This window comes from Ranitomeya variabilis, chromosome 2 (assembly GCF_051348905.1).
Source record: "Ranitomeya variabilis isolate aRanVar5 chromosome 2, aRanVar5.hap1, whole genome shotgun sequence".
Lineage (NCBI taxonomy): Eukaryota > Metazoa > Chordata > Amphibia > Anura > Dendrobatidae > Ranitomeya > Ranitomeya variabilis.
The window spans coordinates 426,983,777-427,007,306 of NC_135233.1; the positions used below are offsets into that span (position 1 = coordinate 426,983,777).

The 23,530-nt window shown below is 43.2% G+C and overlaps 1 protein-coding gene across 2 annotated transcripts in view; it reads right to left on the reverse strand.

The window, feature by feature from the left end:
• The window catches only part of DGKZ (diacylglycerol kinase zeta), a 173,074-nt gene that overhangs the window by 115,173 nt on the left and 34,371 nt on the right, over positions 1–23,530 (reverse strand). Inside the window, exon 1 of one of the 2 annotated variants that reach the window (XM_077286903.1) lies at positions 13,912–14,098. The exons of the other annotated variant lie outside the window; for it this stretch is intronic. Coding sequence (XP_077143018.1) covers positions 13,912–13,967 — 56 coding nt within the window. The 5' untranslated portion in view covers positions 13,968–14,098. Of the gene's footprint in view, positions 1–13,911; positions 14,099–23,530 lie in introns of those variants that run through there. 2 annotated transcript variants of the gene reach the window in all.

Here is a 23,530-nt window from a genome sequence, read left to right on the forward strand (position 1 = left end):
TGTGTGATGGGAGGAAGGAGCAGAGTGACCGGGGAAACAAGTGCAAAAAAAAGGAAAATGTGCAGCAACATGTGTGATGGGAGGAAGGAGCAGTGTGACCAGGGAAACAAGTGCAAAATAAAGGAAAAGTACAGCAACATGTGTGATGGGAGGAAGGAGCAGTGTGACCAGGGAAACAAGTGCAAAAAAGGAAAATGTGCAGCAACATGTGTGATGGGAGGAAGGAGCAGAGTGACCAGGGAAACAAGTGCAAAAAAAGGAAAATGTGCAGCAACATGTGTAATAGGAGGAAGGAGCAGAGTGACCAGGGAAACAAGTGCAAAAAAAGGAAAAATACAGCAACATGTGTGATGGGAGGAAGGAGCAGTGTGACCAGGGAAACAAGTGCAAAAAAAGGAAAAATACAGCAACATGTGTGATGGGAGGAAGGAGCAGTGTGACCAGGGAAACAAGTGCAAAAAAAGGAAAAATACAGCAACATGTGTGATGGGAGGAAGGAGCAGAGTGACCAGGGAAACAAGTGCAAAAAAAGGAAAAATACAGCAACATGTGTGATGGGAGGAAGGAGCAGTGTGACCAGGGAAACAAGTGCAAAAAAAGGAAAAATACAGCAACATGTGTGATGGGAGGAAGGAGCAGAGTGACCAGGGAAACAAGTGCAAAAAAAGGAAAATGTGCAGCAACATGTGTGATGGGAGGAAGGAGCAGTGTGACCAGGGAAACAAGTGCAAAAAAGGAAAATGTGCAGCAACATGTGTAATAGGAGGAAGGAGCAGAGTGACCAGGGAAACAAGTGCAAAAAAAGGAAAAATACAGCAACATGTGTGCTGGGAGGAAGGAGCAGAGTGACCAGGGAAACAAGTGCAAAAAAAGGAAAATGTGCAGCAACATGTGTAATAGGAGGAAGGAGCAGAGTGACCAGGGAAACAAGTGCAAAAAAAGGAAAAATACAGCAACATGTGTGATGGGAGGAAGGAGCAGTGTGACCAGGGAAACAAGTGCAAAAAAAGGAAAAATACAGCAACATGTGTGATGGGAGGAAGGAGCAGTGTGACCAGGGAAACAAGTGCAAAAAAAGGAAAAATACAGCAACATGTGTGATGGGAGGAAGGAGCAGTGTGACCAGGGAAACAAGTGCAAAAAAAGGAAAAATACAGCAACATGTGTGATGGGAGGAAGGAGCAGAGTGACCAGGGAAACAAGTGCAAAAAAAGGAAAAATACAGCAACATGTGTGATGGGAGGAAGGAGCAGTGTGACCAGGGAAACAAGTGCAAAAAAAGGAAAAATACAGCAACATGTGTGATGGGAGGAAGGAGCAGAGTGACCAGGGAAACAAGTGCAAAAAAAGGAAAATGTGCAGCAACATGTGTGATGGGAGGAAGGAGCAGTGTGACCAGGGAAACAAGTGCAAAAAAAGGAAAAGTACAGCAACATGTGTGATGGGAGGAAGGAGCAGTGTGACCAGGGAAACAAGTGCAAAAAAAGGAAAAATACAGCAACATGTGTGATGGGAGGAAGGAGCAGAGTGACCAGGGAAACAAGTGCAAAAAAAGGAAAAATACAGCAACATGTGTGATGGGAGGAAGGAGCAGAGTGACCAGGGAAACAAGTGCAAAAAAAGGAAAATGTGCAGCAACATGTGTGATGGGAGGAAGGAGCAGTGTGACCAGGGAAACAAGTGCAAAAAAAGGAAAAGTACAGCAACATGTGTGATGGGAGGAAGGAGCAGTGTGACCAGGGAAACAAGTGCAAAAAAAGGAAAAATACAGCAACATGTGTGATGGGAGGAAGGAGCAGAGTGACCAGGGAAACAAGTGCAAAAAAAGGAAAAATACAGCAACATGTGTGATGGGAGGAAGGAGCAGAGTGACCAGGGAAACAAGTGCAAAAAAAGGAAAAATACAGCAACATGTGTGATGGGAGGAAGGAGCAGAGTGACCAGGGAAACAAGTGCAAAAAAAGGAAAAATACAGCAACATGTGTGATGGGAGGAAGGAGCAGAGTGACCAGGGAAACAAGTGCAAAAAAAGGAAAAATACAGCAACATGTGTGATGGGAGGAAGGAGCAGAGTGACCAGGGAAACAAGTGCAAAAAAAGGAAAAATACAGCAACATGTGTGATGGGAGGAAGGAGCAGAGTGACCAGGGAAACAAGTGCAAAAAAAGGAAAAATACAGCAACATGTGTGATGGGAGGAAGGAGCAGAGTGACCAGGGAAACAAGTGCAAAATAAGGAAAAATACAGCAACATGTGTGATGGGAGGAAGGAGCAGAGTGACCAGGGAAACAAGTGCAAAAAAAGGAAAATGTGCAGCAACATGTGTGATGGGAGGAAGGAGCAGTGTGACCAGGGAAACAAGTGCAAAAAAAGGAAAAATACAGCAACATGTGTGATGGGAGGAAGGAGCAGAGTGACCAGGGAAACAAGTGCAAAAAAAAGGAAAATGTGCAGCAACATGTGTGATGGGAGGAAGGAGCAGTGTGACCAGGGAAACAAGTGCAAAAAAAGGAAAAATACAGCAACATGTGTGATGGGAGGAAGGAGCAGTGTGACCAGGGAAACAAGTGCAAAAAAAGGAAAAATACAGCAACATGTGTGATGGGAAGAAGGAGCAGAGTGACCAGGGAAACAAGTGCAAAAAAAGGAAAAATACAGCAACATGTGTGATGGGAGGAAGGAGCAGAGTGACCAGGGAAACAAGTGCAAAAAAAGGAAAATGTGCAGCAACATGTGTGATGGGAGGAAGGAGCAGTGTGACCAGGGAAACAAGTGCAAAAAAAGGAAAAATACAGCAACATGTGTGATGGGAGGAAGGAGCAGAGTGACCAGGGAAACAAGTGCAAAAAAAGGAAAATGTGCAGCAACATGTGTGATGGGAGGAAGGAGCAGTGTGACCAGGGAAACAAGTGCAAAATAAAGGAAAAGTACAGCAACATGTGTGATGGGAGGAAGGAGCAGTGTGACCAGGGAAACAAGTGCAAAAAAGGAAAATGTGCAGCAACATGTGTGATGGGAGGAAGGAGCAGAGTGACCAGGGAAACAAGTGCAAAAAAAGGAAAAATACAGCAACATGTGTGATGGGAGGAAGGAGCAGAGTGACCAGGGAAACAAGTGCAAAAAAAGGAAAAATACAGCAACATGTGTGATGGGAGGAAGGAGCAGAGTGACCAGGGAAACAAGTGCAAAAAAAAGGAAAATGTGCAGCAACATGTGTGATGGGAGGAAGGAGCAGTGTGACCAGGGAAACAAGTGCAAAAAAAGGAAAAATACAGCAACATGTGTGATGGGAGGAAGGAGCAGAGTGACCAGGGAAACAAGTGCAAAAAAAAGGAAAATGTGCAGCAACATGTGTGATGGCAGGAAGGAGCAGTGTGACCAGGGAAACAAGTGCAAAATAAAGGAAAAGTACAGCAACATGTGTGATGGGAGGAAGGAGCAGTGTGACCAGGGAAACAAGTGCAAAAAAGGAAAATGTGCAGCAACATGTGTGATGGGAGGAAGGAGCAGTGTGACCAGGGAAACAAGTGCAAAAAAGGAAAATGTGCAGCAACATGTGTGATGGGAGGAAGGAGCAGTGTGACCAAGGAAACAAGTGCAAAAAAAGGAAAAATACAGCAACATGTGTGATGGGAGGAAGGAGCAGAGTGACCAGGGAAACAAGTGCAAAAAAAGGAAAAATACAGCAACATGTGTGATGGGAGGAAGGAGCAGAGTGACCAGGGAAACAAGTGCAAAAAAAAGGAAAATGTGCAGCAACATGTGTGATGGGAGGAAGGAGCAGTGTGACCAGGGAAACAAGTGCAAAAAAAGGAAAAATACAGCAACATGTGTGATGGGAGGAAGGAGCAGAGTGACCAGGGAAACAAGTGCAAAAAAAAGGAAAATGTGCAGCAACATGTGTGATGGGAGGATGGAGCAGTGTGACCAGGGAAACAAGTGCAAAATAAAGGAAAAGTACAGCAACATGTGTGATGGGAGGAAGGAGCAGTGTGACCAGGGAAACAAGTGCAAAAAAAGGAAAAGTACAGCAACATGTGTGATGGGAGGAAGGAGCAGAGTGACCAGGGAAACAAGTGCAAAAAAAGGAAAATGTACAGCAACATGTGTGATGGGAGGAAGGAGCAGAGTGACCAGGGAAATAAGTGCAAAAAAGGAAAATGTACAGCAACATGTGTGATGGGAGGAAGGAGCAGTGTGACCAGGGAAACAAGTGCAAAAAAAGGAAAAATACAGCAACATGTGTGATGGGAGGAAGGAGCAGAGTGACCAGGGAAACAAGTGCAAAAAAAGGAAAATGTACAGCAACATGTGTAATGGGATGAAGGAGCAGTGTGACCAGGGAAACAAGTGCAAAAAAAGGAAAATGTACAGCAACGTGTGTGATGGGAGGAAGGAGCAGTGTGACCAGGGAAACAAGTGCAAAAAAAGCAAAATGTACAGCAACATGTGCAGACGACCGTATAACTCAGACGAATGCTATCTATGGTTTTGATGGATAGCACTCGTACTAATGTTATCCTATGGGGCTATGCATGTGATCGAGCAGTCCAAGGAAAAAAAATCGCAGTGTGCACAATTTGCCTTTGATAATTGGATGGCACATTCAACTTTATGGGTCCATGGAAAAAATTGGACCCAAGTGTGATCAAGTCTGATTTTCCTATTGGAGAAGGTGGAGAAACTTTTTTTTCTCTCCACCTCCAAGAAAATCGAATCACTCTCTGATCACAAACAATCAGACGAATTTTCTTGGATGTGGATTGTGGATTCGATGCTGCGGATTCGCAGCAGTTTTCCATGCATTGTACAGTACCATGTAAACGTATGGAAAACCAAATCCGCAGTGCACATGCTGCAGAAAATACCGCATGGAAACGCTGTATCTTCCGCAGCATGTCAATTCTTTTTGCTGATTCCGCAGCGTTTTACACCTGCTCCATAATTGGAATCTGCATGTGAAAACCACACAAAAACCGCGGTTAAACACAGGGCGTTTTACCTGCAGATTTTTCAGATTCTTCACAAAAAAATTCGCACATGAATCCGCAACGCGTGCACATAGCCTAAGTGTCTGTTAGGCGTCAGGGTTCTCCCACTGTACGGGAGAGATCCCAAGCCTTATCTGCCTCTGCGGTCTTCCATTCAGCTTCGACCGATCAGCATAGACGTCATTCCCAGCGTCTTGCTCAGGCTCCTGGTATGTGCTTGGTTACTGCTTGCTCTCCAGCCAAACCTATAGTAACCAGTGTTGCATCGGTGCAGTCTTGTGCTCTGGAGCCTAAGTCCAGAAATCACCATACTGAGCATGTCTGTGAGGTGGGGGTCTTCTCATTGGTGGTCGGACGTCAGCTGCTCTGGGGATGTGACAGTGCCGGATTGGTCCACAGGCAAGTTCCTGTCCGACTGGACATGAGCCTAGTGTATAAAAGGCTCTCTGAGGTGCACGCCGATGTGTTAGTATCCTTTATGTGTGGCTATGTGAGTGAGACGTGGCCACTCTTTCTGCATGTGTTGTGTGTCTGTCTAATCTTGGGACTGTACACCCAGGCAACTAGCATCAGTGGGGTCAGTTAACCGTTTGGCTTAGCATCTGTTACCTACATGTGTGCGGTTAGCACAGTAGAGTCTCAGAGCAAGCACAACCCTAGTCAGGGTATTATGTCCATCATCTGTTTCGTTTCTGTGTGCGAATGACAGCTCAGATGCAGAGCATTTGTTTTGTTTCTCTGTGCGAATGACACAGCTCAGTTGCTGAGCATGTTTCATTTTTGTGTGCGAGTGACACAGCTCAGTTGCTGAGCATCTGTTTTGTTTCTGAGTGTGAATGACTCAGCTCAGTTGCAGAGCATCTGTTTTGTTTCTCTGTGCGAATGACACAGCTCCGTTGCTGAGCATCTGTTTAATTTCTGTGTGCGAATGACACAACTCAGTTGCTGAGCATCTGTTTTGTTTGTGTGCGAATGACACGGCTCAGTTGCTGAGCATCTGTTTCGTTTCTGTGTGCGAATGACACAGCACAGATGCTGAGCATTTGTTTTGTATCTGTGTGCAATTGACTCAGCTCAGTTGCAGAGCATCTGTTTTTCATTTCTGTGTGCGAATGACACACCTCAGTTGCAGAGCATTTGTTTTGATCCTGTGGGCAAGTGACACAATTCAGTTGCAGTGCGTGTTCAGTCCATAATAATAATAATAATAATAATTTTATTTATATAACGCCAACACATTCCATGTGCTTGTCTTGAGATGATTAACAGGGCATAGCACTTAGTACACTTTAGTACTGTTCCTCTCTGTGGAGTAAGAGCTTGAAATTCAGCTTCCCGTTCACACTGAGTGGCGTTTAACTCAGTGTGTGCAAGCATTTGCTCGCTGTGTGTTAGGTCCTTGCTCACACTAGCAGCAGTTTAACATCTCTGCACGGTGGCCTCGGCTTGCGATTGCACTTTATTATTATATTTATTTAGTGCAATCAGCCAACCCTAACAGTGTCTCGCTGGGTTCACAAAGTTTTAAGTTGTTGATTTTTCTGGCTGGGAAAAAAAGAGTCTTTTTTTTGTGTGTGGTTTTTTTTTTGTAGATGAGATTTTTTTTTTCTGCTTAAATCCATTCCAACTTTGAAGCAGAAATGTCTCGAGAATATTCATGAAAAATAACACCATGTGCTCTCCGGCCAGTTTTTCCAATTGATTTCAATATAATCTTTTCCAAAATTAAGGTAGAAAAATTTGCATGTAAAAAAAAAAAAAAGCTCATTCATTATTGCATTTATGCCTGCTTTCATGTTTAGATTTAGGTGCTTTTTAGCCTGTTTTTCATTCTTGCTCTGAGCAGTATTTTTGCTTTCCAGGTTTTCCACTAAAAAATTATTTTTTTCAGATGGCACCATCTTGAAGAATTTGATGCAAAAAAACACAACAAATACCACAAGACAATAAAAAAATTTAATTGTCCCGAAGTTTATTTTAGTAATTGTGCTTTGGTTTTAATGCTAAAAAGCAACAAAAAAGTCAAATCATCGCCTGTATTTTTTTTAACAATTAAAAATAGAGTTCTATTGTAGAAAAAAAAAACACCCCAAAATTGCAGAGAAAAAAATTCTGCAGTTTTGTACAAAAATAAACGCTGCCCGAATGTAAATGCAGGGGTCTCTGGCGTTTTATAGTTTCTTTCATTCTCGGCAAACATCTGACTGCAGTTTCTTTTTCTTACCATAAAAAAAATGAACAAAAACACAATCGCCCCACAGCGGAAGTGACGTACCAAAAGCCACAGCGGGAAAAGCTGCAAATTTTCTATGCCGCATGTAAATGAGAATGTTAAAAATGTAATTGTCTGACGGGACATTTTTGTCATTTTCAGATTTGGTAGACGGCCATAGCAGAGGACGGCGCAGACGCATTGGGGATGTCACTCACACTGGCTAGGAAAACTATGAGGCGCATTGTGAGGGCTAAGGAAGGGGAAGGATAGTGAGCCCATGGCCCAGCTCCATTGCATGACGGAGGGATTTCAACTACTATGAGACCAGATTTCCTGACATTCAGCTGCTTTACGATCCTTGATAATGATGTGATTTTCCGCAACTGAGAATTCTTTTGTATTCATCTTATTGCTATAAATATTTGCACCATATTCACTTTATTTTAGCATAAATTTATGTTGGGATTTTGTTTGGGATCCCCTAGGAGGACATTGCAGTATTGTGACACGTCCCACCGTTCTGTAATGCCACCCTACACCTGTTACCGCTTCACCATTTTGCTATCCGTCGTACAGCGCTGTAAGTGACGGACCACACATGCACAGCTCACTAAGCAGTGTGTAAGTGCTAGTGCATGAGAGTTTCTCTCTACGGACGGTGGTCTGCATGGAAAAAAATCTAGTGTATGCTCCTGTCTGCCTTGGCCAACATTTCATATGCCCGTCTGATGATCCCAACCAAGGCTTACATATGCTCAAACGTATTTTTGGTCTGTGCACACACCAGACTGCAGACGGACAGCAAACAGACCAATTGTAGCCTATGTGCTAGTGCAGCATATGCTATTGTTGACCAGAATAGAGTATGAACAACGCGTGGAATTAATTAATGCTCGTCTAAAGATGCCTTTACAGACATGCAGTGATGCTATTTGCTTCGGTAATGCTATTTATCCCCTGAGGGGGGTGCTGCAGGGAAATTGAACACTTACTTCTGGATTTCCTACATATTTCAGCTGATGGCACAGATCTCAGCTATGTTACCTGTCATCAATGTCTAAGATTTATTTTGTTTAGGCCGGGATCACACATACGCGAGATACGGCCGAGTCTCGCAGGTGAAAACCCAGCTCTGGAGCGGATCGTGCAGCTCCATGTATTGCTGTGCAGCTGCACGCTCCGCTCCGGAGTGCCGGCGCCAGAGCTGGGTTTTCACCTGCGAGACTCGGCCGTATCTCGCGTATGTGTGATCCCGGCCTTTGACATATTGGAATTTTTCAGTTTTGTCATTTTGGCCATTGTTGCAAAAAATAACTATAGAAAGTGCGGCCATATCTGTTTAGGATCTCAGAATTTGTCAGCCTATCCTGGTAATGACACAGTTTTAGCATAGTAATTTTGGGTAGCAAATTCACAGCTGACATTTACTCAAACTTCTCCTTACTAATGGGAGGAACTATAAACTTCCCTGCATTCACTTCTCTGTGACTTAATCTGTCTATATTTTATCACTATATTAAACTAAAGGTTCCTTCTTGGAAATTATGTCCGAGGTTTATTGGTCCTTATTAGTGATGAGCGAATATACTCGTTACTCGAGATTTCTCGAGCACGGTCGGGTGTCCTCCGAGTTTTTTTTAGTGCTCGGAGATTTAGTTTTTCTTGCCTCAGCTAAATGATTTACATCTGTTAGCCAGCATAAGTACATGTGGGGGTTCTCTAGCAACCAGGCAACCCCCACATGTACTTATGCTGGCTAACAGATGTAAATCCTTCAGCTGCGGCAAGAAAAACTAAATTTCCAAGCACTAAAAAATACTCGGAGGACCCCCGAGCGTGCTCGAGAAATCTCGAGTGACGAGTAGATTTGCTCATCACTAGTCCTTATAAGTTGGTCGCCGTAATCAACCCGGTAGCTTTTCATCTCAAGCTTCTGCCGACTCTCAATATCCATAATGTTTTTCACAGGTCTTTGCTTAAAAAATTTGTTGCATCTGTGGAACCGTCACCTTTACATGACTGTTTTATTTCAGTCTGTGTTATGAAACTTAAAATCTGAGGCTTCCATTGATCATCTCCAATTCCCCACTGACATTCAGATATCTTCTACAATTTCCCACTGACATACGGACATCTTCTACAATTCCCCACTGACATATGGATATCTTCTACAATTCCCCACTGACATATATGGATATCTTCTCCAATTCCCCACTGATATATGGATATCTTCTCCAATTTCCCTCTGACATACGGATATCTTCTCCAATTTCCCACTGACATACTGATATCTTCTCCAATTCCCCACTGATACACTGATATCTTCTCCAATTCCCCACTGACATACGGACATCTTCTCCAATTCCCCACTGACATATGGATATCTTCTCCAATTCCCCACTGACATATGGATATCTTCTACAATTCCCCACTGACATATGGATATCTTCTCCAATTCCCCACTGACATACGGATATCTTCTACAATTCCCCACTGACATATGGATATCTTCTCCAATTCCCCACTGACATATGGATATCTTCTCCAATTCCCCACTGACATACGGACATCTTCTCCAATTCCCCACTGACATATGGATATCTTCTACAATTCCCCACTGACATATGGATATCTTCTCCAATTCCCCACTGACATACGGATATCTTCTCCAATTCCCCACTGATATATGGATATCTTCTCCAATTTCCCACTGACATATGGATATTTTCTCCAATTTCCCACTGACATATGGATATCTTCTCCAATTTCCCAATGACATATGGATATCTTCTCCAATTTCCCACTGACATACGGATATCTTCTCCAATTCCCCACTGATATATGGATATCTTCTCCAATTTCCCTCTGACATACGGATATCTTCTCCAATTTCCCACTGACATACTGATATCTTCTCCAATTCCCCACTGATATACTGATATCTTCTCCAATTCCCCACTGACATACGGACATCTTCTCCAATTCCCCACTGACATACGGATATCTTCTCCAATTCCCCACTGACATATGGATATCTTCTCCAATTTCCCAATGACATATGGATATCTTCTCCAATTTCCCACTGACATACGGATATCTTCTCCAATTCCCCACTGACATATGGATATCTTCTCCAATTTCCCAATGACATATGGATATCTTCTCCAATTTCCCACTGACATACGGATATCTTCTCCAATCCCCCACTGATATATGGATATCTTCTCCAATTCCCCACTGACATACGGATATCTTCTCCAATTTCCCACTGACATACTGATATCTTCTCCAATTCCCCACTGATATACTGATATCTTCTCCAATTCCCCACTGATATACTGATATCTTCTCCAATTCCCCACTGACATATGGATATCTTCTCCAATTCCCCACTGACATATGGATATCTTCTCCAATTCCCCACTGACATATGGATATCTTCTCCAATTCCCCACTGACATACGGATATCTTCTCCAATTCCCCACTGACATATGGATATCTTCTCCAATTCCCCACTGACATGGATATCTTCTCCAATTCCCCACTGACATACGGATATCTTCTCCAATTCCCCACTGACATATGGATATCTTCTCCAATTCCCCACTGACATACGGATATCTTCTACAATTCCCCACTGACATATGGATATCTTCTACAATTCCCCACTGACATGTGTATTCAACCAATGTGATCCTCCAAGTGAACTTGAAAAGTAGAGCAGTTTGTCATTTTCTGCAACGCTGCTGAATTTAGTGGCTAAACTGGAAAACCTTAACAAAAATTCCAGCTAATTTTGAGAAATGGCCTCCTCAGACTACTCATTGTCACTGATGCCCCTAGCCCAATGCAAGAGGTTAATAGAGGCTAGAGGTTTTATGGAAGGATCTGTGTCATCGAGAACAAGCACATATGAAGAAATCCATTATGGGGATCTTACAACAGTTACTTTGTATCCTGTGGGGGTGCAACTGTTTCCTATTTAAAAATGTTGAAAGGTTCACAAATGGACAAATAAGGACCAAAACTATTCCCCTATGGAGGCTGTGCTCAGCTTCTGCGCTGAAAACTCAGCAAATTTCCCACAATGAGAATATGGTGAGTTTTTGATGTTGCAGATTTTCTGTTACATTTCTAAACTTATTAGGTAAACTTGGTTACTTGCATTTTTATCACATTTTTGACACTGAGCTTTTTGACTCTTTTTGGTATGTTATATTTTAAACATAGCTGCTTTGCTGTTGATCCTTCCTGGTATTTAAAAAAACACATGTAATCCGCACATGACTGTATCAATAAAGTTTTGTCAACCTGTGGATTTTACGCACATAATACAAAGAGAAGCTGACTGGGTTTGATCCAGGCAACATCCTGTGGCAGAGGGTGTTGCAGGGGAAGATTCAGGGGGGTCCCTGTCAGGGGTGGGACCCTGACAGAGGCCTAGCGAAAAGGACAGATCGTTACGGAACCGCGCCTGCACCTGATTGCGGCGGTATCTTAAGAAAGGATAAGAAGTGAGGTTTATTGTGGAGAAGTGAGAAACGAGATCACAGCACAAAGGAGAATAGAACCAGTAGGAGTCGTGCCTTAAGATCGTGGCAACATCCTACTGAGGCGCGTAGCCGGTGGCCGGAACGCCGAGGAAGTATTGGGCTCCAAGCAGTACTTCAAACAGCGGCAGGGCAGTTGACTTTAGGTTGGCTGTCTCACCTAAATCACCTAAGCAGACATAGGAGGCAATTGTGGGAGAGGGGGCGACTCTAGGGTCCCGGAAGAACTCCAGGTCTACCCGTCATACGGGTGCGTCCTAGCCATATCATCTGGGGGACGGAGAAGAACATCAGAACAGATACGAGAGTTGTGAGAAAGAACATCAGAAACAGACACAACAGTTGTGAGGACTATCCCGTGGTGCTCAGCAGGGAGGTACTACAACACACAGGCGCTAGAAGGTAGGCACTGATTTCCACCTGCAAAGGGAACTCTGGATGTGCCTTCGGACCGGCCGGTCTCAGCCAGCCCTGTTAGCAGTGCTCTGGATTGCGGACCCTGAAGCCTTCAGTAAAGAGGTAAAGAGACTGCAACCCTGTGTCCTTGTTATTCAACGCGACTTGCACCACGCACCACCATCACACCTTTCATTGGACGCCCCTTAGCAGGGTCACGGACCGGGTCTAGCCACCGTGACAACCCCAGGACTGAGACAGAGAGGCCCGGCATCGAGTACCCCGCGGCCCTGCGTCTGAGGGCGCTCCAGAAATTCCACACATAAAACTCAGCGTACCCACAAGAGATTTGACATGCTGCGGATTTCCAGCAGACACTGCAGGTCACTTTACACTGCTTAGAAAAAAAAAGTTTAATAGCCATGAGATTTTTATAAATCCAATGAACTAAGCTGGAACTATAAGACGCTGCGTATTTTGTGATGTGAAAATACAAAGCATCAAAACCTTTAAATTATACACTTTCAGACAAAGTCCGCTTTCTTCCATTGTAGAACATATTTTCAGAACAAAGGAAAAATAGATGACTACTTTATTATAAGGTCACCGATGAGCTCAGTAGGAATGTGTGATGTATTCTGGAGATAGGCAATAACGCTGAGCGCACAAGAGGAGTATGATAGGAGAACGATTAATATATAAAAATTGCGTAAATTGTATTTAAAAGATTTGGACGCTTTTGTGGGTATTTTTGGGGTATAAAAAAAGCATTTTTGCAATAAGAATTTATTAAGCATTTTGAACCGTCTGACTTATATACTGTATTGTGAAAGTTTCTTAGAACTGCACAAAAATGCTGGCCACGACGAGATCTCAAACCTGCTCATAAGACATGCATACTCCTATCAGCTGAGCATGCATGCTTAGTTCAGTGGGGAGAGGGAGACTTTTGACGGTGTATTGGCACCATCAGCATTGGTCCGGGGATCTGCAGATATATCCGCGCTGATTTGGCAAAGCACTCAGCACCTGGGACCCTTCGCTCTCCCTGATCCCTGGTCCCGCTTAATTGTAAAGTGCTGCGGAATATGTTGGCGCTATATAAATAAAAATTATTATTATAATGACATGAATCAACAGCGGTGCAAATATACTGTAGGAAGTGCAAAGGTTCTGAAACCTGAAGGGGCCCCACAGCTATTCCATTAGGCCCCGTCTTTATAGGATTATAACACTGACATATTCTACTATGTTCTGCACAACAAAATCACATTATACAAGACCCCTGTTCCCCTTTTTTTTCCACCAGGATAAAGCTCTCAGTACGTTCAGATGCTGCAGAATATTTGTGCTGCAGAATCTGCATGCAGAATTGTCTGTGGATTCACAGCAGATTTCACCTGATTGTATTGCAGAAGTTGAAATCTGCTTTTCCACATAGTACGACGGCCTGCTAAACTGAGTGTTCTTGCCCTCATCAGACGGCAGCCATTATGCAGCTTAAGGCCGGGCCTGTACCAGCATGGGTGACTGCCTGGGAATCCCCAGGTTCTGTTTTCCACATTATTACATACGTGCTTTGAATTCTCTGCAAATTTCTTTCTGCTTCATATAGATGGGATCTTAAAAGTCCCATCAATTATTATTGTACTGCAGAACGCTCCAGTAAATTCTACAGCGTAAATCTGCCACGTGTGACCACGGCGTAATGGAGAGCGATAAATGCAGCATGGTAATATGGCACTGATACCCACTGACCTTGGCACATTCTCCGGCAGAATCTGTGGCACATCCCAGGAATGTCTCTTCCACATGGGTCCTGCTTTCTGTCTCCGCAGGTCTTTTATGTAGTTGATGTCTCTGGTTTCTTACTCATATGTGGTCCCCATTAAGGTGGTCTTCACTGATCTGTGGTCTTACATGCTCACACCCAGCGCCTCATAGTCACTTCTGAGCACACTTCACTTCTCTCTTTTCTCACATATGTATCCACCACTCTTCTTAAAAACATGTCACTTCTCTTTTCTCGACCACCTCCTGCAACGTTCTCCTAACCTCTCGCACCCTAGCTTTTCTTCACCACCTCAACCACACTTCACTTTTCTCGACTTACTGCATTCTTTTTATTTTTTTTGCAAGCCTTGAAGCAGTTTTGACATCTATGTTTTTTGCAGTATTCCTTTCGAGGCCCACCCTCTGTCCGTTTCCCTTCTCTTCACAGCTGTGCCCGTGTCTCCTTGCAGTTGTGGCCTTCTTTCCTCTCAGGGATGTCCCTTCCTCTCGGAGACTGTGTCCTCCTTTTCCTCGCTGCTCTATCTCTTCTCGATGCGGCCCTCTCCACTTCACTTAGCCTTTTTCCTGACAGCTCATCCTACCTTGACCCTGCATGCCTTTTCCCTCTTTAGCTTCGATGTTCCCGGCTCTTCTACGACTGATATTTTTGTAGATCCTTCCTGTTTTTAAATACTTCCTTCTTGAATTTGTCTTGTTTCTCTACGTCGCTTTCTCCGGCCACCCCTCCACCCCCAACAGAGCGGGTTAACAGGGTGCTCAAAGTGTGAGATGACAGGATGTCAGACTTCAGCACCAGTACATGGAGACAGCACCTATATTCAATCATAACCAAAAGGGTGCCACCTGGGGGGGGGGGTCTTTGACTCTGGTACGGCCATGCCAGTCTTTGTATGAAACTTCTGAGCAGTGCAATGTTTGCAATGTTGCAGTGCAATGATACGATGTGAAAACAGTCATTTACCATGTGTGAAAAACAACGGAAATTCAGTGTATTTTATTTAGGGCTTTATTAAGTGAATCTCAAGATGCTTTCTAGATCTCCTTTCATACAGGCTTGGAAAAGACAGTGCCTTTCAGAAGTACGGTATTCACCTTTCTAAAACTTCAAAGCAATATATATATATATATATATATATATATATATATATATATATATATATATATATATATATATATATAGCTGAAAGTGTTGGCACCCTTAAAATTGTTCCAGAAGATTAAGGCTACTTTCACACTAGCGTTTTTTTGCATACGTCGCAATGCGTCGTTTTGGTGAAAATACGCATCCTGCAAAGTCGTCTGCAGGATGCGTTTTTTCCCCATAGAATAACATTAGCGACAAATTGCGACGTATTGACACACGTCGCAACCGTCGCACGGACCGCCGGCCGCAAAAAACGTTACATGTAACGTTTTTTAGTGCCGACGGTCCGCCATTTCCGACCGCGCATGCGCGGCCGGAACTCCGCCCCCACCTCCCCGCACCTCACAATGGGGCAGCGGATGCGTGGAAAAACACCATCCGCTGCCCCCGTTGTGCGGCGCTTGCACAGTATGCGTCGGTACGTCGGGCCGATGCAGCGCGACGGCCCCGTACCGACGCTAGTGTGAAAGTAGCCTAAGTATTTATTGCAATTACACACATTTTACAAGTATATAGCGGTTGGCGCAGAAGCAACAGTATTGGGGGAGAAAAATGCAGTTGCAAAACAGGAGAAAAACCACAAATGTTGTCAACAATTAAATATATAAAACCTTAGGTTGTCTCGCGCTATGCATGCAATCTCCACCTTAGGATGACATGACTCCCTATGTTCAATAGGACCTACTACTTCTTTAATACAAATAACATACAACAAATAACAGGAAATCCACCCTCATAAAATCCAATCCATTAAATGGCTACACATATAAAACAATCCACCCACTTTCTAAGAATATAAACCAATTGGTTCAAGTGCCGCAAGTTTGTCAGCAATACAACAAATAAATATAAATATAATGGCTACACATATAAAACAATCTTCTGAGGATATGGACCAATTAGTTCAAGTACCGCAAGTTTGTCAGCAGTTCAATATGATAAGGTGCATAGTGCCTGCAGGTGCAGTCTCAAATGGTGTCCAGATGAAGTCTGTGGTAAGAAGATTATGGGGATCTCTTCAGGAGTGTAGTCCCAGCCTGTGACATACACCCCCTAGGCGTCCTCACTGATGGTACGCAACAGAAGCCGATACACGCTTGAAGCCTGTGGTGCTGCAGATGCCGAACAGGACCTTGCGTGACGTAGGTAGTCACGTGACCAACCGGAGTAAGGAACGCTGTGTGGACCAGTTCCTACGTGTTTCGAAGATCACGGTCTTCTTCGTCAGGGATGGTCCACTATCAGCAAAGGCTTTCTTATATACAGTTTCTTTATCCACTTCAAACAAGAATTCAAGCAGCAGAATTTAAGTGAATGCAAACAGTTCAACCTCACTGTTTAAGCCCATTGGCCTCAAACTGTCTAGATTGAAGATCCACTTGCTCTCAGCTTTTTTTTAATAAAATCACTTTTCCGCCAATCTTGTTTAATGATGTCTAAGCCAGGAATTATAGTACCTTTAACCCGTCCATCATGATGATTAATATAATGCTTAGATAATGGATGTCCACAAAAAATTTTTTGAATATTTCTAAGGTGTTCGTTCACTCTTAATTTCAGTGGGCGTTTCGTGCGCCCCACGTACAATTTACCGCAAGGGCATTTCAGAGAGTAAATCACCCCCATAGTGGTACAGGTGATAAAATCGCGGATTTTAAATTCTACGTATCTTACCGTTTGAGATGGTATATTGTTTTATGAATTTTAGTACTTTACACATTCCGCAATTATAACATGGGACAAAGCCAGGTTTCTTACTCCCAGTGGAAAAGATGGAACCTACTTTTTGATTATAGGTAGGTATTGAGGGAGCAATTGCATTCCCCAGATTTTGACTTTTAGTGAAAATAAACCTGGGGTTAGGTGGTATCTGGTCCCCAATTATTTTATCCCCTTTAAGCAAATCCCAGTGTTTTCCAACAATTTTTTTTTTTTAAATGTGTACATTGGTGTTGTACTGGGTGATAATGGGAATATCATTTAGGACATTGTTATTATCTCTGTTGCTCCTGTTGCCCTGAAGCAACTCTGCTCGTGGTTTACACCTTAGGGTACTGTCACACAGTGCCATTTTCATCGCTACGACGGTACGATTCGTGACGTTCTAGCGATATCGTTACGATATCGCAGTGTCTGACACGCAGCAGCGATCAGGGACCCTGCTGAGAATCGTACGTCGTAGCAGATCGTTTGGAACTTTCTTTCGTCGCTTGATCACCCGCTGACATCGCTGGATCGTTGTGTGTGACACCGATCCAGCGATGTGTTCGCTTGTAACCAGGGTAAACATCGGGTAACTAAGCGCAGGGCCGCGCTTAGTAACCCGATGTTTACCCTGGTTACCAGCGTAAACGTAAAAAAAACCAAACAGTACATACTCACATTCCGGTGTCTGTCCTCCGGCGTCTCAGCTTCTCTGCACTGTGAGCGCCTGCCGGCCGGAAAGCGAGCACAGCGGTGACGCGGTGACGTCACCGCTCTGCTTTCCGGCTATGGTGCTTACACAGTGGAGAGAAGCAGAACGCCGGGGGACAGACACCGGAATGTAAGTATGTACTGTTTGTTTTTTTTACGTTTACGCTGGTAACCAGGGTAAACATCGGGTTACTAAGCGCGGCCCTGCGCTTAGTAACCCGATGTTTACCCTGGTTACCCGGGGACTTCGGCATCGCTCCAGCGCCGTGATTGCAAAGTGTGACCACAGTCTACGACGCTGGAGCGATAATCATACGACGCTGCGACGTCACGGATCGTGCCGTCGTAGCGATGAAAATGGCACTGTGTGACAGTACCCTTACTGTTTCTCTCATATTTGAGAGATGGGACTCGTCATAGCCCCTTTTTAGAAATTTGGTGGTTAATATGTCCGCCTCTAGCTCAAAGTCCTGTGGGCGTGAACAGTTTCTATGCAAACGAGTGAACTGGCTTTTTGGTATATTTAAAAGCCAACTAGGAAGGTGGCAGCTCTCCCTAGATATATAATTCTTAGAGTCCGTGGGTTTAAAATATGTGCGGGTATGAATAGTACCATCTTGGACAAAAACATTTAAATCCAAAAAGTTGATTGATTCTTTGCTGGTAACCGCAGTAAAATTTTAAAAAAATGAATTTGTATTTATCTCAACTAAAAAGTCGTTCAAGGAGTCTAAACCTCCAGATCAAATAAACATAATATCGTCAATAAAATGATGCCAGAGGACCAGGTTCTCGTGCAGCTCACCATCCGTGTAGATGGTAGAGTCCTCCCATTTGCCAACATAAAGATTGGCGTAGCTGGGCGCGAACCTGGTCCCCATAGCAGTACCCCACTGCTGGGAGTAGTAGTTCGCCTCGAAATAAAAATAATTATGAGTTAAAATAAAATAAATACAATCTTTAATGAACATCACTTGTTCTTGAGGAAAAGATCCTGTTTTATTTAAAAAATACGTTACTGCCTCGCAACCTTTCGTATGCTGAATCGCGGTATAGAGTGAGGTTATATCTAATGTACCCAAAATGTAATGCTCCTGCCATTGAACCTCCTCCAGAATTTTCAAAATATGGGCACTATCTTTCAAATAGGAAGGCAATGAGGGTACGATATCTTGCAAGTGAGTATCAACATATTTAGAAAGATTTGCTGTTAGGCATTGAATGCCTGAAATTATCGGCCAGCCGGGAGGGTTGATTAGATTTGTGTGTACCTTTGGTAGGTAGTAAAAGATGGCAATCCTAGGGTGTGGAGTATTAATTAAATCATACTCACGTTTATTTAATATTCCCACATCTAGTCCATTTTAATCAGAGTCTGCATTTCTTTCGTAAAGGATAATGTTGGGTCCCCTTCTAGCTTTTTATAAGTCTGTCCATCATTGAGGAGCCTCATGGCTTCTTCCTGGTAGTCAAATGTATTTAGAATAACTATTCCGCCGCCTTTATCGGCCGGTCGAATCACTATATTTTTATTCGCTTGGAGAGTTTTTATAGCTTTTCGCTCATTAAAATTTAGATTGTATCTAACATTTGAGCACTTTTTCTCACTAGTTTTTCTAATGTCTCTTATAACATTTTTCTGGAAGGCCTCAAATGATTCCGAGTATTCACTTAATGGATTAAAATTGGATTTATTTTGTAAATTAGTATGAGTATATTTAGGCTATGTGCACACGTAGGAAATGTGGTGCAGAATTTTCTGCACTAAATCTGCATCTCCTGGCAGAATCCGTAGGTGCGTTTTTTAGTGTGTTTTTTGTGCAGTTTTTGTGCAGATTTTATCACTGCAGATTTCTATTAATGGAGGGGTGCAGAAACACTGCAAAAACGCACAAAAGTAGTGACATGCACTTCTTTGAAATCTGCAGCGTTTCTGCGCAGATTTTTCTGCCCAGCTTTTTTTTTCACATTGATTTACATTGTACTGTAAATCACAGTGCAGTTCTGCAGCATTTCTGCAGCAGAAAAATCTGCTGCAGTTCTGCACCAATTCTGCACTAAATCTGCATCGTGTGCACATACCCTTAAGGGCTTCATTTTCTTCATGATTAGATATGATAGCACTCTTTTTCTGAAAATATTTTTTCATTGCCAATTTCCTCATGAACAGTTTAATACCGATGAAAGCCTGGAATTTGTTAAATTTTGCGGCCGGAGCAAATTTTAATTCTTTGTTTAATAGGTTTGTTTCATTTTGATCAAGGGTATAATTACTTAAATAAAAAAAATTTTTGTTCATCATTCGTTATGTTTTTTTGTTGCTTTTTCCTATTCTTTTTTTGGGTGAGTTGCCCCCCCCCCCCCTACAGCCCATCCGTCATTTTTTCGTGAAGCAACTTGAAAAAACGGAATGTTACTTACTCTTTTGCGGATTTGTTTACATCTACCTGTATTTTTCCTAGTTCCCTGCACCGGATTTGTCACATTAGTGTCACTTGTAGATAGCAGATTGTCTAAATCACTGAGACATTTGAATCTATTTTGTGTGATGGTTGATGTTACTTGTGGGGGTGGAGGATCCCCCTGGTCGTTTAATGTCTCTGTAATAATTATAGGAGATAACTCAGGAGACTCTTTGCGTGGAAGATGACAACTACAGGACACAGTTTTATAAGTGGTAAAGTCTATATTATCACACGGTGATATAAACAGGTGCAGAGAGAAACTCAAGTCCACAACACTTGGTGCAAATATCAAATGCAGCTCAGCAGTCTATAGGAAACTTCAGAGGAAAATGCAATCACGCAGAAAGTCTATGAAGCACAATTATTCTTGAGGATACTTGACACGAATAAGTCCTTGCTTAGTCCAAAACACAGATAGATATGCTTATAAGGCAGTTCAAATAATATCTTAGCTCAACCAGGGAGGTCTGGGTAATAGTCTCAGGTTCTTGCAGAGCAGAAACAGCTTACATGTCCAGCAAATGCAGATGGAAGTAAACATGAGCAGCAGATGAAGGAGGATTACTGGAACTGGTGTATGCAGCAGGAACTCAGAGCAGAGTAGCAGGATCACCACACAGGTTCACAGGAGCAGGTATATAGCCAGGGAGTCACCAGAGTCAGGAGCTGGATGCAAGGCAGAGTACTCTAGCACAGACTGAAGGCTGGGGTGGAGTTTTATAGCAGGAAGACACAGTGCACATGAGACCAAAGACGCCATCTTGGAAAAGGGCAGTAATGCACAAAAAGGTAATAAAAAATGTTCAGAGTCCTGACAGTCTCTCTATTAAATTCATCACTTTCATTAATCTCATTTATATTGACAATACTTTGGTCAAGGGAAAAGCATTCTACATCTGACACAGGGTGAATGGAGAATCTATCCTCAGAGGGGGTGGTTGAGATAGGACACCCTAGAGTTCCATCAATTATTTCTAATTGTGATTCCCTAATGGGTAAATTTTCAAAATGGCCCTCCGGTATAGCATCTCTACCAAATTTATGACGTTTTCTTTCAATAATCTCTTTTTCTTTTGATTGGATTCTTTTCTGAATATTGGTAGATAATCTTACAATATCAGGATGTAACTGGTACGGTTCAATTTCTTTAAAGAGTTTTGAAATTTGTGTTTTACCCTTTAATAATTGCTCCTTTCTTTTTTCAATAATAAAGCAAACAGTACGTTTAGAAAAATCCTTAAAAAGTGTGTCCCATTCGGTAATAGTGTTGGGATCAGCAAGATCCCCTGAAGACCGTGATCTTCGAAACGCGTAGGAACTGGTCCACACAGCGTTCCTTACTCCGGTTGGTCACGTGACTACCTACGTCACGCAAGGTCCTGTTCGGCATCTGCAGCACCACAGGCTTCAAGCGTGTATTGGCTTCTGTTGCGTACCATCAGTGAGGACGCCTAGGGGGTGTATGTCACCGGCTGGGACTACACTCCTGAAGAGATCTCCATAATCTTCTTACCACAGACTTCATCTGGACACCATTTGAGACTGCACCTCCGTTTGTGAGACTGACATCATCGCTTAATAAGGTACCTGCCGGCACTATGCACCTTATCATATTGAACTGCTGACAAACTTGCGGTACTTGAACTAATTGGTCCATATCCTCAGAAGATTGTTTTATATGTGTAGCCATTATATTTAAATTTATTTGTTGTATTGCTGACAAAGTTGCGGCACTTGAACCAATTGGTTTATATTCTTAGAAAGTGGGTGGATTGTTTTATATGTGTAGCCATTTACTGGATTGGATTTTATGAGGGTAAATTACACACATTTATTTACATTGCTCATATTGGAACAACAACAAAAAAACAGAGAAAAAAAGGTAAATTGGACATAATTTCACACACAATATCAAAGATGGGCCTGACAAAATTGTTGGCACCTTTCAAAAATTGTGGGTAAACAACTTTGTTTCCAGCATATGATGCTCGATCACACTCACCTGTGGCAAGTAACAGGTGTGGGCAATATGAAAATGACACCTGAAACCAGAATAAAAGTGGAGAAGTTTACTAAATCTTTGCATTGTGTGTCTGTGTGTCACAATAAGCATGGAGAACAGAAAGAGGAGAAGAAAACAGTCTGAGGACTGGAGAACCAAAATTGTTGACAAATATCAACAATCTCAAGGTTACAAGTCCATCTCCAGAGATCTTCATGTTGCTTTGTCCATGGTGGGCAACATAATCAAGAAGTTTACAACCCATAGCTAATCTCCCTGGACGTGGACGGCAGAGAAAAATTGATGAAAGGTTGCAATGCAGGACAGTCCGGATGATGGATAAGCAGCCCCAATTTCCAAAGAAATTCAAGCTGTCCTGCAGGCTCAGGGGGCATCAGTGTCAGCACGAACTATCCGTCCACATGTGAATGAAATCAGTGTAGGACTGGGATGCCAAGGGCCCACCAGTAACAAACTCCGGGCCCCACTTTTCAGTTACATGCAAATGTGACATTATCCTCAATCACAAATTAATATAACAACTAGCTGAAGAGCACGGCGTTGCCTGGGCATAGTAACTAACTGTGGTTAGTTATAACAAATTATAATGATTATATTGCACATAAAAACATTTCACATCATATATTCAACACTACAGATTTGCAACACAAATTAACTAAATGAGATAGTATGTTATTTTCAACTAATTCAAGAACCTTTTGGTAAACATTTTTTTTGCTTTTCCCTCCGGTGCAAAGATGAACATTGCCTATTAAGCAATTGTCCTTGGTGTATGGCATTGCCTATTAAGCAGTTGTCTTTGGAGTATAGCATTGCCTATTAAGCAGTTGTCTTTGGTGTATGGCATTGTCTATTAACCCCTTCCCAACCTGTGACGCCACGTAGGCGTCATGAAAGTCGGTGCCATTCCGACCTGTGACGCCTATGTGGCGTCATGGATGGATCGCGTCCCTGCAGATCGGGTGAAAGGGTTAACTCCAATTTCACCCGATCTGCAGGGACAGGGGGAGTGGTACTTCAGCCCAGGGGGGGTGGCTTCACCTCCTCGTGGCTACGATCGTTCTGATTGGCTGTTTAACTTTCAACAGCCAATCAGAGCGATTTGTAATATTTCACCTATGAAAATGGTGAAATATTACAATCCAGCCATGGCCGATGCTGCAATATCATCGGCCATGGCTGGAAACCCTGATCTGCCCACAGCCACCGATCGCCTCCTCAGTCCTCCGTCCTGTGCTCCGCTCCCCTCCGTCCGCCTGTCCGCTCTCCCGTCCTCCTGTCCGCTCCCCCGTGCTCCGATCCCACCCCCCGTGCTCCGATCCCTCCCGTGCTCCGATCCCCCCCTCATACTTACCGAGCCTCCCGGTGTCCGTCCGTCTGTTCCATGGGCGCCGCCATCTTCCAAAATGGCGGGCGCATGCGCAGTGCGCCCGCTGAATCTGCTGGCCGGCAGATTTGTTCTAGGTACATTTTGATCACTGTGATAAAACCTATCACAGTGATCAAAATAAAAAAAAATAGTAAATGAACCCCCCC